Genomic DNA, 13,383 nt, shown 5'->3' with positions numbered 1-13,383 from the left:
TCAATAAATAAAATAAAGGTCCATTGACAACTAAAAATATATTTTAAAAAAATAGAGCTGGGGATGTGGCTCAGTGGTTGAGTGTCCCTGAATTCAATCCCTGGTGCCAAAAAAAGAAAAGAAAAGATTTAGATTTATCTGTAGTATAAGTAAGTTTGTCCATTTTCCTTTGTAATTTCCAGATAGCGCAGAAATACAGAAGCTTTATATGTCAATATAAACAACAACAAAAAAAGATAATTTAATATACTGAGGTCATTTTCAACATTTGGCTTCTGCCCATTTCATGTTTATGATGTGAAATTATTTGATTTATAGATTAGAACAACAGTTATATCCTAGGTAATTAGGAAAATAATATTTTAGAATATAGGTATCAAATAACCTGTATTTACTAATGTTACTGAAGAGGCAGGAAACCCCAATATTTACTTTGTCTTCCATTTGAAAATTAAGAATACTTTTGATGATTTATTTATTTTTAGGCTTCTGCTTTTCTTTATGGGCATCCTTTTGTTTGGTTTGTGTGTGTGTTTTTATGGATGTCCTTGTAAACTCCACTGCATTTTCCTCATTTTTTATACCTTATCAAGATTGTAGTAAATTACATTTTATAATTGAGATTTCTCATAATTTGTGTAATATGAGATAAATTTGGTAGTACAGGTGGAATAATAATAATAATAGTATCAGGCATAGTGGTAATGTAGAAGGACTCTGGGCTTTAGTAACAGCAAGATAAGAAAGTAGAAGTTGAGTCTTAGCCATTTTTTTTATAACTTGAGCCTTACTTTCTTTTTAAAATTGACAATGCTTTTCTCAAAGGCAGTTGTGAGAGTTAAGTGCATTTTGTGAAAGTACATAGTAAACTATAAATACTGTATAATAATCTGGTATCATTTTGAAGCTTAGACTTAGAAGTATAAATTTCAAGTAGTAAGTACAGTGGAAAAATTTTACTATACCTGAACCTAACATTAATAACCAGAATTATTATCTTGACCTGTGCTTTGTTTAGTTTCAGAAATTTTTCAATTTGAGTTTTGATGCTCGGTTTAATAGAAATGAGTCATATTATCATTTCTTTTTTTACTTGTCAGTACACCATTTGCTCTTCACCCACATATGTGATCCATGGGTTTGGAGAGAAATAAGGATATTGCTCAATAGCCTTCATCTTTAGACAAAGAATACTTTTCAGCAACACTTGGGAGTTTCTGTTAGGCCTTAGGAAATGAAGACACATTGATATTAAACTAATTAACTTAATAATTAGTGAGAAAACTTGAACAGATCATTAAGTTAGGCTCTGTGTTCTCTATAAATACCAATGATTGCAATTCATGGAGTGGATTATATGACCTGGGCCTTTATAGTCTAAAACATTTTCTACAGAATGGTACAAGAACTGTTACTGAGAATCAAAACAAAAGGCTACAGAATTATGTGAGACTTTCCCTATATTTATGAATCAGATTTTAAGTGGAAACCACAGTTGTTTCCTTGTATGTCATTCATGCTTTAGCAGAGGATATGATGCCATAGAGCTGGCTTGTTTTGTAGCCTCTCAGTTAAGGTTGCATTGCTTTCTTTTCCTTTTTGGAAGCCACAGCAGTTTTTGATGTATTATCAAACCACACAATGTACCTTCTTGGTTATGTAGCAGGAAGAAATGTGTTAATGTTGTTTGATAGTCTTGGTACTGATTGTGGCATTCCATTTAGTCCTCTTTTGAAAATACAGCATAAATAAATGTGTGCATGATTTATTAGGGGCAGGTAGTATCTAGGCAGACATGTGGGAAACAGTTTTGAGCTCTTTGAATATATTAGGTTGTGTTTAAAATAATGTTTTAGATCTGGGGATGTAGCATGGTGATGAAGCTCTTGCCTGGCATGCACGAAGCTTTGTGCAATCCCAGCAGCACACACACAAAAAAGATAATGTGTCATATTGTTTAACTTGACTCTAACATGTTTAATCTCTTTCATTCCATTTTAGCATCAAGGCGTGCCATGGGTTGCCTCTCATAAATGGACAAAGCTGTGATCCTTATGCAACAGTTTCTCTAGTGGGTCCTTCTAGGTAATGTTTATTGAATGGGTACTGGGTTTTTAAGTGTAAAGTTGGTTTTAAGAATTGGAAAAATAGTGTTCTTAGAGCAAATGCTTAGTAACTAAGACATAAAATAATACTTTAAAAGAATCTTTGGTGAGTTCATTAAATACATGTAAACAAACAAGTTCTATTTTTACAGAATAATATTAAATGCCATTTTAAATCTGTCATATGCTTAGTCTGTAGGGAAAAACCTCAGTCTCATACTATTAAAAATGTGCTTTGAAACATAAACTTGGCCTTCTTCACTTATTAATATTCCTCCTTTTAAATGACCTAAAATTGTACACAGGTAAAATCCTGCTTTAGTAGACACCAATCTCACTTGCCTAGTATCCACAAAGCCCTAGTTTTGATCCCCAGCATTACAAAAAAACCAGCAAATTCCAACTCAGAAAATGAGGCAATTTCTATAATGTTATCTGGAAAGCAGCTTGGGACTGAAAATTGCCTTTTCTACTCATGAGATCCGTGTTCTTCAAAGAGAATTCTAAGCTGTAGACAAACTACTGAAGTACTAGAGCATGGTGGAGTGTAGATCATTGGTTTAACTAATTTGTGATAATTTATGAGAAAAACCTTCAGCAGTTTTGTGATATTTTGTATTATATAGCTTCATTATGGTTTATCTAAGGGACTCAGTAGTCTGAAATTTTTCTACAAGTTGGGGATTTAGAATCAGGAAATAAAAAGCACAAGATTTCTCTCTCTCTCACTCACACACACACACACACACACACACACACACACACACACACCCCTTCTCTCCATCCCCAAGAGCTCTAGTTATTCTGATGTAAAAAAAAAAAAAAAACTGCTAATAAGTCACTTTGAAAACTATATATATATAAAGTATCTAATACCATACTGTGCCTAAACTATGGATGTTCACATAATGGCAAGCTACTATTAGTATGATGGTTTTAAATTTTAAAACAAATAATCATATAACATTTAGTGCTATCAGAGTGATTTCATTGTGCATGTTAATAATGTTCAATCTAGTAGAACTGGCTTTGTTTTTTACTTAGTTATCTGTACCTGACATATAAATTGTTTAGTGTAATTGTTTAGTAACATATAATTAGAAACTATTTAGCATATGAATTTGTTTTAAAAAGTCACTGCTGGTTTTGCTATTGTACCATACTGTGTAAGATTTTCACATTGGGGAAGGCTGGGTACAGCCACAGGATTTAGCTGTACATTTCTTTCTAATCTCCTCTGAATAATTATTTCAAACTAAAAAACATGTTTCAGTCACTATTATTAGCTGAAGCTCAAGAAGTAAAGTAAGTTAAGAATACTTTTTTTGGTACTCAGGTGTTTTTTTAACATAAGTAAAGGCACTGTAAATCTCATGGCCTGCCTTCTCATTATTTATTCTGAGTTGCTTATGTCATAGAATGTATTTTAAAACTCTGAAGAGAGCTTGGCAGTCAGTCTGGTATAGGCATAGACAGAATAATACACTCTTGGCGTATAGAACGTTCTCTTTTTCTTGAGTTTGTGGGGATATCTTGTCTGCCCCCCAACCCCAATAATATTTAAAACTGCAGTCTTTCCTGAGTCATCTTAACATTTAAACAGAGGTCAGGCTCCCTGGTTGGAAATAGCATGTTTTATAATTGTGTACTATTAAGTTCTACAAGGTAAAACTCTACCACATTGGAACAGGAATGACCAAAAGAAGACAAAAGTAAAGAAGAAAACAAGCAATCCGCAGTTTAATGAAATCTTTTATTTTGAGGTAATTTCTTGTTTTATATAAATGTTAACAATGAATATTTAAGATTGAGTTCTACTTGATTTCTTTTTCCAAACCACAGCCATAATAATCATTTTATCAACTAATGCAACCAAGCATTTTCTGTCCAGAAAGCAATAGAACCATGTACTGCATATAAAACAGATAAAAGTAGAGCTCTGATTGATTTGGTAGTAGGGAAGGCTAGGGTCATCCACCCCCACTCCATTCTCACCATCATACCTTCTTCTATATCCTCCCCACCCTGTCCAACTTCCCACCTGACACGTAATGGCCACAAGACTCTTCTGCAGCATACTGTTTCAAAACCACTAGTGAAGTAAGAATGGTTATCATTCAGTAGATCTGAGCTGTAGTCCCAGTTGATTTTGAATGAGTCACTCAGTGTGAGACTTGAGTTTTTTTTACTTTGTGAAAGGGTAATATTGTAAGGGAAAACATTAGCGGCTCTACCCAACTTAGGAGTGTTTTTATAATGCCCAGAGCATGTAAGAACCCTTTGAAAGTATAAAACACTTTGTGACTAAAATCTTATTATTGGGGCTGGAGGTATAGTTCAGTGATACAGCACTTACCCAGCATGAGCAAATCCCTGGGTTTGATCCCCTAGTACCCAGAAGGAGGGGGTGTTATTAAATTCTTTTTAGTCTAATTTACTCTGTGGACACATGCTTATTTATTTTCATGGAGATCTTCATCTGCCTAAAAATTGTCCCAAACACAGTGCTTTGGAGTTTTTTTTTACTTGAGAGCATCCAGTAAAAAAATCCTTTTTATTACTTAAAGACTACAGAAAAGCATCTCAAACTCTAAAGGTTGTATAATAGTGGAACATGTTGCAGTTGATAATAACTTGTGAGAAAGGTTTACAAAAAGGAGTTACATTTTGTGCTTTTTCTTCTTTTTTTAATGTTTTTCTTCTCTTTGAAAATTGAGAAAGTACTATGGTATCTCAGGTCATGCCTGATTATTTTACTGTAATAAAGAGCACAGGCTGAAGAAAATACTAAAGTGAAATAGAAAACTGTGGGGGTGGAAGGAAGGGAGAAAATGTACTGATGTGACTTTCCCACTTCCTGGCTAAGGCTTGTTGCAGTCATTCTACATTTATTAATGGTTATGCATTTATATTCTACATTTATTTGTTGTTACATCTAACCTGGAGAAAACAAAGAAGGCAGCAACTGACCAAAAAAGGGCTACTGACTGAAGGCCTTTATTGTCCCCATAAGTCCACGTACCTTGACTGCAGATGGGATGGAATCTACTAGCATTACAGAGCCTTGCAGCAAGCAGAAGAGTTTTTGAAAGTCAAGACCTGTTTGGTGTACCAGAGGACCTGCTAGACCTTGAAACATTTATCTAGTGGCTTCTTTGGAGTTGGTTATAAAGATAGATAAAGTTCATTTTCTATCCTCTGGCTAGAGTAGGAGACAGCATACATATGCATGCATCTATACAACAGGCAAATACAGTAGATACTGTTTGCCTGAGGTGGTCAGGAGAGGCTTGAAGAAAGACTAAATTTTCGTAAGTGAGAGGAAAAAGCATTTTGAGCACAGCCAGCCAGCCAGATTATCTCCAAAGAGCAACAAGTAATGATTTTTTTTTTTTTTTTTTAAAGAGAGTGTGTGAGAGAGAGAGTGAGAATTTTTTTTATATTTATTTTTTTTTTAGTTTTCGGCGGGCACAACATCTTTGTTTGTATGTGGTGCTGAGGATCGAACCCGGGCCGCACGCATGCCAGGCAAGCGCGCTACCGCTTGAGCCACATCCCCAGCCCAACAAGTAATGATTTAGCTGAGTTTGTTTAAGAAAATAATGGCAACCAGGATTAGAATAGTAGAACAGGACTAGCTAATGAAAACCCTCCAGTTTCTTGGCTGGGGTGCTTTAATTTTAGACATTGAGTTCTTTTGAGTCTGAAAGTAAAGCAGCGTTTTGAAAAGAATTAACCATGATTTGTAGGCCAGGTGGCTCAGGTGGAAAAACAAACCAACCAACCTAGGAATGGTCTGTTCTAGAGAGTAGTATAGAAATACAGAGGAAGAGGCAGATAAGAAAGGTACTACAAAGGGCAAGATGACAAAATGGTTATAGAGGAAAAAGGAAAGAAAAGAGTTGAATGGTTTCAAGTCTGGAAAAATAGGAAAACTAGGAGAAAGAAGATATGTGGCTTAGTTTGGGACATAAAGAAATCTGACTAAAAAAAGCTCCAGTGGGCAGTTCATGACTGGAAACAAGATAAATGATGGTTGTAGTTCAAGATAAAGTGGTAGTGCACTTGCCTGACATGTCTAAGGCACTGGGTTCGATTCTCAGCACCACGTATAAATAAATAAAGTAAAGGTCTATCAACAACTAAAAATAATAATAATAAAGATTTGTTTACCAAAAAAGCCTCAGAGTTGAGGTGTACAACAAAGGAGGAAAAGTGAAAAGGCTTGCTTCAGCCACTTATTCAGTGTCATTTAATTTATGTACTTTAGCTTCCTCATTTTTAAGATGAGGATAATAAATCTAGCCCTGCCTGCCTCAGAGCAACATCTGATGAACAAAGAAGATAATGCATGTGAAAGCATTTTATAAACTGTACAGCACCATCCAGCATCAAGTTGTTTTTAGAGCAAAGTAAAAGATAAAACCTCAGAAAGTACCCATGTCCATAGGCTCAGAGAAAAAAACAGAGCAGAGAATGCTGCCAGAATATTGCCCAGGTATATTCAAAGACAAAGTTGTTCTGGCAAAGGAGCTATAGTTGTATGATCACTAGGTCAAATAGAGGTCAAAGACTGTGATAACTAAGAGCTGGTCATCAGAATTGGTGATGCAGAGAAAGATTGTAGGAGGGTAATCTATGAGGAGACCAGATAGGAGCTGTGAGTGGGTGTTGAGGAAGCACAGACTGAAGGATGAATTATAGTTTTAACGTATTTGGGAAAAGAAAGAAAGACCATAATTTAAGGCGAGAATTTTTCTTGTACTTGAGTAAGGTAAACAAACTAGTAAAGAAAGCTGCAATTAAAGCAGAGTGAATGCTTACTGCATGCTTATTACATACTATATGTAGGTGGGGTAGTCTTAGAAAAGAAGAGAATCATCTCATTCTCATGTTGAGAAGAGGATGAGAAAACTCACAAAGTGAAGAGGCCTGTGTGGGAGTGACCCATTCAGGTGGATGGTAGTTGAGGCAATTCCTGCCAGTGGCATTGATGTTTTCATCAAAAATGGGAGAAAGAAATGTGAGTAGAACTGGTATCTTGAGAAATATGAGACTGTCTTTAAACAATTTTAAGCAAGTACAGCTTCATTGAATTAGTTCATTTTTACTCTTCAGGCCACTAGAAGACAACCCATGATCTAGGAGCTTAATGTTCCTGTATATTGAGTTGATAGGAACAGCATGGAGGCGAGGATTTTTTTCTTTCTTTTTTTTTTTACTTTTCTTTTCTTTTTTTTTTTTGCACACTACCTTATTCTTACCTTCCTGCTACTTTCATAGCTTACTTTCCATACTTTTAGGTAAAATATTATTTCATTTTCTTCTTCTGTTTATATCTGTATTGAATATTTGGGAATGGTCATTTTTTAAGTTCATGTGGGAAAAAGATACTTAATTTTTTTTTTTTTTTTTTTACTAAATTGTTTTGTTTACAGGTAACCAGATCCAGTAGTTACACCAAAAAGTCCCAATTCCAGGTAGAAGAGGAGGACATTGAAAAGCTAGAAATTAGGTATGTACTTTGGGGATTTACATAATTGCTTTTTTTATATGCAAAAAGAAAAAAAAATCCTAAATTTAAATTTAACTGAAAAGGGAGAAGAACCAGCCTTACTAGACTTCACCATAGTAAATTGTTTAATGAAACTTAGAGGAAAATGCATCTAATTTAATCTGGATTATCTTTTCAAAACCTGATTTATTTGCAGAATATATTGATTTTGTAAACAAAGACTACCTAATTTTAACTTGTTGTATTTTAAAAATTTTTTCTTAATGTAATTGTTTCTTAAATATCTGGATCATAGCATAATGGATGGAAAAGCAATTATATCTGCACCAATTTAGAAATAATTTTTTTATTCTTCTTAACATATCTGCTGACTATCAGAAATTTCAGTGAGGTAAGAAGATAATTCAACAGGTGCATGTGTTTGCAGTTTGTGATATTTCCTAGGCCTTAAATATCTATGCTATTTTGGAAAGGGAAGTTTGGCAAATGCATGTGTAGGTGTGGTGTTAACAGTGTGTTTATCTAAAGGGCATATTAATCATGTGTTTAAAGTGATCAGGTAATATATTTTTCTAAATCATCAGTCTTTGCATATTGGTTATAATTGAAAAAGAAACTGTAATCTTCTGTTGGTTTCTTTTCTCAAATTAAACTTTGTTATCCTTATTGCTACAGGTTAAAATAAAGTGTAATTTTCAAACTAAGAATCTTGTGTGACTCATTTTAGACTATTTAGAATTGACACTTTTTGTGTTTTTAAATAAAAACTGCTGTAGTATTTTGCATTTCTAGTCTGGATAGTGAGATATATGGTAATGCTAACATCTCTTACTTTTCAGCATGTAAAATTAATGCTATAATACAAATCAAAGTAATTTGAAACTATTTGGTGTTGTGCATTTACTTAAACATTATTTGCCAAAAATAAAGCCAGTTTTCAATTTCAGGATTGACTTGTGGAATAATGGAAACCTGGTCCAAGATGTTTTCCTGGGTGAGATTAAGGTTCCTGTGAATGTGTTAAGAAACGATACCTCTTATCAAGCCTGGTAAGAAAAACAAATATTATAGTGAACTCTGTAATTTAATCCTCTGTAATACAGTATATATGCAAATAAATGCTTACTGTAAACATTTTAAAATTGCTATTGAATAAGCAAGAAATCATTGACATTAATTAATTTGGTTATGAATTCATGATCTTACAAATATAAGTACTTCAATGGTTTTCAAATATAAGTACTTACAAATATAAGTACTTTAATGGTACTCCTTAGATAAAAGAACTGAATCATCCAGAATTACTTTTCTGTTTAAAAATGAAATTTTACAAACTCTGAGAAAGTGGAGAACATAAAACATTACATGAGTTGCCATGTGAGAAGATACTTGCTCAGAAGTAAACATCTACAGCTCAGAAGCTTTATTATCAATCATCGGAACTAGGGATATTTGAAAGCAAAGGGTTTATTTGGGGGTGTCAGTCATTCATGAGAGCTAACCAGTGATTTTCCTTCACCATACTATGTTGAAATGCACTGTGGATAGCCGTGATGTTATTTCCTGAGTTTCTAGGATCTTGATATTGTCGAGCTGATTCAAGAAATACATTTTATTGGAGCTCTGGGGGCTCAGTAATGGCTAGAGTATTATCTTACCTTTTCATGACTCTGTCAGTGACACTGAATTGATGCTAATTTCCTTCACAGAACCAATGGGAAACTATGGTTTTTTCTGTCTCCAGCACTTGAAAAAGCATCTGTATCTTATCCCTTGCAGTAGGCTGCCCACATCCATCATGCTAGACTTGAGTCTCAACTGAATGTAAATGAATATGCCTTTTCTCATTTGCCTTTTTAGAGACCACTTTTTAAAAAATGGTATATTTTTATTTATTTGCAGAGTACAATATTTTAATTCAATACATGTATATAATGTATAATGATCAAATCAGGGAAATTAGCATTTCTCTCTCTTTAAATATCATTTTTCTGTATTGGAAACCTTGAAACTCTTCTCTAATTGTGTGAAATTTATAATTGTTATAGAGCATAGCTGCCCTATGGTGCTTTATAATGTTAAAACTATTCCCCTAACACCTGCATTTTTGTACCTATTATCTACTGTGTCTCTGTACTCTCTCTCTTTCCTGGCCTCTGGTGACATGTGTTCTGTTCTCTGCTGACATGCTGACATTTGATCAACTACTTTAGCTTCCACAAATGAGTGAGAACATGCAGCATTGGTTTTTTTAATGCCTGTGTTGCTACGAACAACAGAATTTCATCCTTTTTCTGATAGAATGTCTCTAAATGGATGAATGAATTTTTAAAATGTGATATATATATGAATATTATTTAACCATAAGAACCACATACTGAATGTTTAGATATTTCTTTTGGTCATGCTTTTTCTTGTCTGGACTATATTGGATTCTGTTGTCTTCTAACACTTGCAGATTGATTTTTAAACTTTTCATTTTATTTTTCCTCTCCCTAATGCAGATATAAGATTTATTGGTCATGATGGCATTTTATATGATTTCCAAAATGCATCCACAGAAGGAAAATAATTTAACTTGGTCTCAATGAAAAATTGATGAACATTTGGGATTCTTCACCTTCCTCCCACAGTATATCTTTTTCCGCCTTCCACAAAATAGCATACATTTTTAAATGAAAATTTCTGAACTCTGTCAGGTTCTATATAGAAGAGAAAAATTACTGTTTTGCCTCCCACAGTCCCTCAATGAGCTTCAAATATGCCACATAGCCTGTATTTTAAGTGAGGTAATCTCCAGACATACTTTCCAAGTTTAGCAAAACTTTGTCCAGCTACCTCTGTAGATTGTACAAACTTTAGCAGACAGAAATTAATTTTATTCCTGTAGATTTTGCTTTTTGCCAATAGTATAAATATTTTAAAGTAACTTGCCAAAAGTACTAAAATTGACATAGCATAAAACAGAAGCATCTGCTGATTTGTTTATACTAACATAGGTGTAAGGAAGTATAAAAATGTGAATGATATTTCCTTTTAGATAGAAGCAAAACATTTTGAATTGTAGAGCTGTAGCATCCCCTTGTGGGGTTGATGGTAACTGCTTGAATACTCCAGAAAAGCTTTGTTTACCTTCGGGATTTCAGGCATGCCTTCTTATTTCCATATTAGCAAAGGGATAGAATAACTGTAGTAGTTCACTTCTGTTGTTTGAAAAGTTTCAGTTCACTTTCTTTTTTCCAATAATTTCTATTAGTATTTGTTTAAGTTTCTCCTAACACTGACTTTTGATGGTTATAATTTAATTTTATTCTGAAATTATAATATGACGACTTAGTTACTCCTCCCTTTCTTGGTTGTTCAGTTCTTTAGTAGTGTTATGTTCTTAAGGCTGATACTTTGATCAAATGTGAAGGATTATCTTGGTACTTTTACTATATTGTTGGTTTGGTTACTTTTTACTTTTCTCTGTGTAGATAATAGAATTACAACATAAAAAGATATTTATTTTTTTTATCTCAGGTCAAGTAAAAATCTGTGTCCTGCTCCTTCCTCCCAGCTACTCAGCTACTCAGTTTCCCACTTCTGAGGTGACCACTGTTTTGAAGTTTCTGAAAGTATATATTCAAACAAAACATAATTTTTCCCCTTTCTTTACATAAATAAGTAAACACTGTATTCTGCAAGGCACCTTGCTTTTTTTACTTTACAATATAACATCAGTATAACAATAGAACATCAATAAGTCTTTGTTGACTATTGATGGTGATTAAGAGTATGGACTCTGGAACCGATTCAGTTGCACTTCTGCTGTTAACTACTTATAACCTTGAACTCAATCTGTTTGCCTTTACTTTCTTTGACTATATAATGGGATACTTTCTGAAGTCCTTAGGAGAATGAATGTTGTTAACAGTACAGTAACAGGCAAGGCCTTTGGCAATGGGTGTAAATCATGCTATTATGGTTTTTATTACTGCTTTACTATCCTCACCATTATTCCAAAGAAATGCACATAGAATTTCTGCATTTTTTTTTTTTTTGCATAATAGCCCATTGTTTGGAATGTTATAAAGTAAAGACAACTTTAGGGATAATCTAGTTCATGTCATTTCATTAGTTACCTCAGTATCAGAGAATTTAATATTTGCATAATTTTTCATGTATAAATTGATATAATAATTTCCCCCAGGTGACCCAAAATATAAATGGACATTTAAAAAATAGATATAAATATCTTTTTATGTTGTATTTTTTTATTTTGAAAGTAATATTCAAATAGTAGATAAAATTAATGATTGGGTTTTTACAAAGTAAGCACTTTATACATAAATAAATAGTTATAAAACTAGATTAGTGTTTTACTTGAGATTGTCTGGTTTGCCAATTTTGGCACTTTTTGTCCTCAAACACTTTTTTTTTTTCTGGCCTTGTTTTTTTTAATATCTTTTTACTACTTGAATTTGGAAAATGTAAAGCATCTTTCATCCTTAATAAAATATTATTTTAAATGTTTCAGGAGATGAGCAAAACAGTGATGTTTGGAAGGTTTTGTTTTGTTTTGTTTTCAAATATTAGAAGAGCTACCTCTGAACAGTTATTTTTCAGCTTATGCTTTATGTACAAATAATTGTAATTTTGGTTTGCTCCCTCAATTTTAACCTTATGGCTAAAATTTTTCAAATGCTGATTTTTGTTTCCTATTAAGAGGCTACCAAACCTGTTAACTTTTAAGAGCATAGAATTGCTTTTATGCCTCTGTAATTGTGAATGAAAAAGATAGCAATGGAATGCCACTTTCAATTAATAATTTTTCTTTATTCAATGTTCTTTCTCATTCTTTGAAACTGAATTATTTCATTCAGAAGCTAAGGAAAGTATACTTCAGGGGGTTTTTGCCTTTTTTTTTTTTTTTTTCCTTATTCTTTCCTAGATCTTTCAGATATCTCCTATTTAACAAATCTTGAGGCTTTTCTCTTGAGCTCTAATTAATACATATTGCATGATTCATAAGCATCCTTCAGGTGATTTACTAAATTGAGCTTTTGTAATATTTTCAAATAATAATCATATATAGTTATATAAATAACTATGTCATTCATATATGAATATATATTTAAGTGGCACAATTCTAAGTGCTTTGCTTATTTAACCTCTTTGGGGCTGCTATAAGGATTAAGTCAGTAAGGTATTATTAATACCCCTTAATAAACAGAAGAGGAAACAGAGAGAGATTAAGTGACTTGCCCAAAGTTACATAGCAGGGATTTTAACCAAACTATCTGACTAACGTGTTAGAATAAATTTATACTTTGGCATACTTTTGAATATGTTTAAACTCAGAAACGTCCTCTGTTTTAAGCTAGTAGCAATGAGTAACCCTTGTAAAATATTATTTTAAATGTTTCAGGGGATAGGCAAAACAGTGATGTTTGGAAGGTTTTGTTTTGTTTTCAAGTAGACAGAGATGAATTGTTTTTGTCTATAGGGATTTCCTATCTGCCAAAGAAAACCCAAGGGGGCAAATTTGAAAGTGACAGGAGTGAACCCTTCCGGAGTTCTTGAGCATCCTGATATAACTCCCCAAGTAATTTGGAGATAAGGAAATAAATTTGCCCTCTGAGTAAAATTTCTGTAGAACAAACCTAAGCAAAATTTATTTTGACTGTAGAATGTGGAGTAGAATGTGGAGACATTGTTTGAGATGGATAGGTACAGTCCCAGAAAGGCAGACCCAGTTGTAACTGAGTAAGCGGTAATACA

At 33.3% G+C, this 13,383-nt stretch overlaps 1 protein-coding gene across 2 annotated transcripts in view; it reads left to right on the top strand.

The window, feature by feature from the left end:
* Rasa2 (RAS p21 protein activator 2) overlaps positions 1 to 13,383 on the top strand; it is a 113,576-nt gene that overhangs the window by 56,696 nt on the left and 43,497 nt on the right. For both annotated transcript variants that reach the window (XM_076867189.2, XM_076867188.2), the window contains exons 6-9: positions 2,002 to 2,085; positions 3,796 to 3,868; positions 7,544 to 7,620; positions 8,568 to 8,669. In XM_076867189.2, coding sequence (XP_076723304.1) covers positions 2,002 to 2,085; positions 3,796 to 3,868; positions 7,544 to 7,620; positions 8,568 to 8,669 — 336 coding nt within the window. The remainder of the gene's footprint in view (positions 1 to 2,001; positions 2,086 to 3,795; positions 3,869 to 7,543; positions 7,621 to 8,567; positions 8,670 to 13,383) is intronic.

This window comes from Callospermophilus lateralis, chromosome 10, assembly GCF_048772815.1.
Source record: "Callospermophilus lateralis isolate mCalLat2 chromosome 10, mCalLat2.hap1, whole genome shotgun sequence".
NCBI classification, from domain to species: domain Eukaryota; kingdom Metazoa; phylum Chordata; class Mammalia; order Rodentia; family Sciuridae; genus Callospermophilus; species Callospermophilus lateralis.
This window is presented reverse-complemented; position numbering and strand designations above follow the sequence as displayed.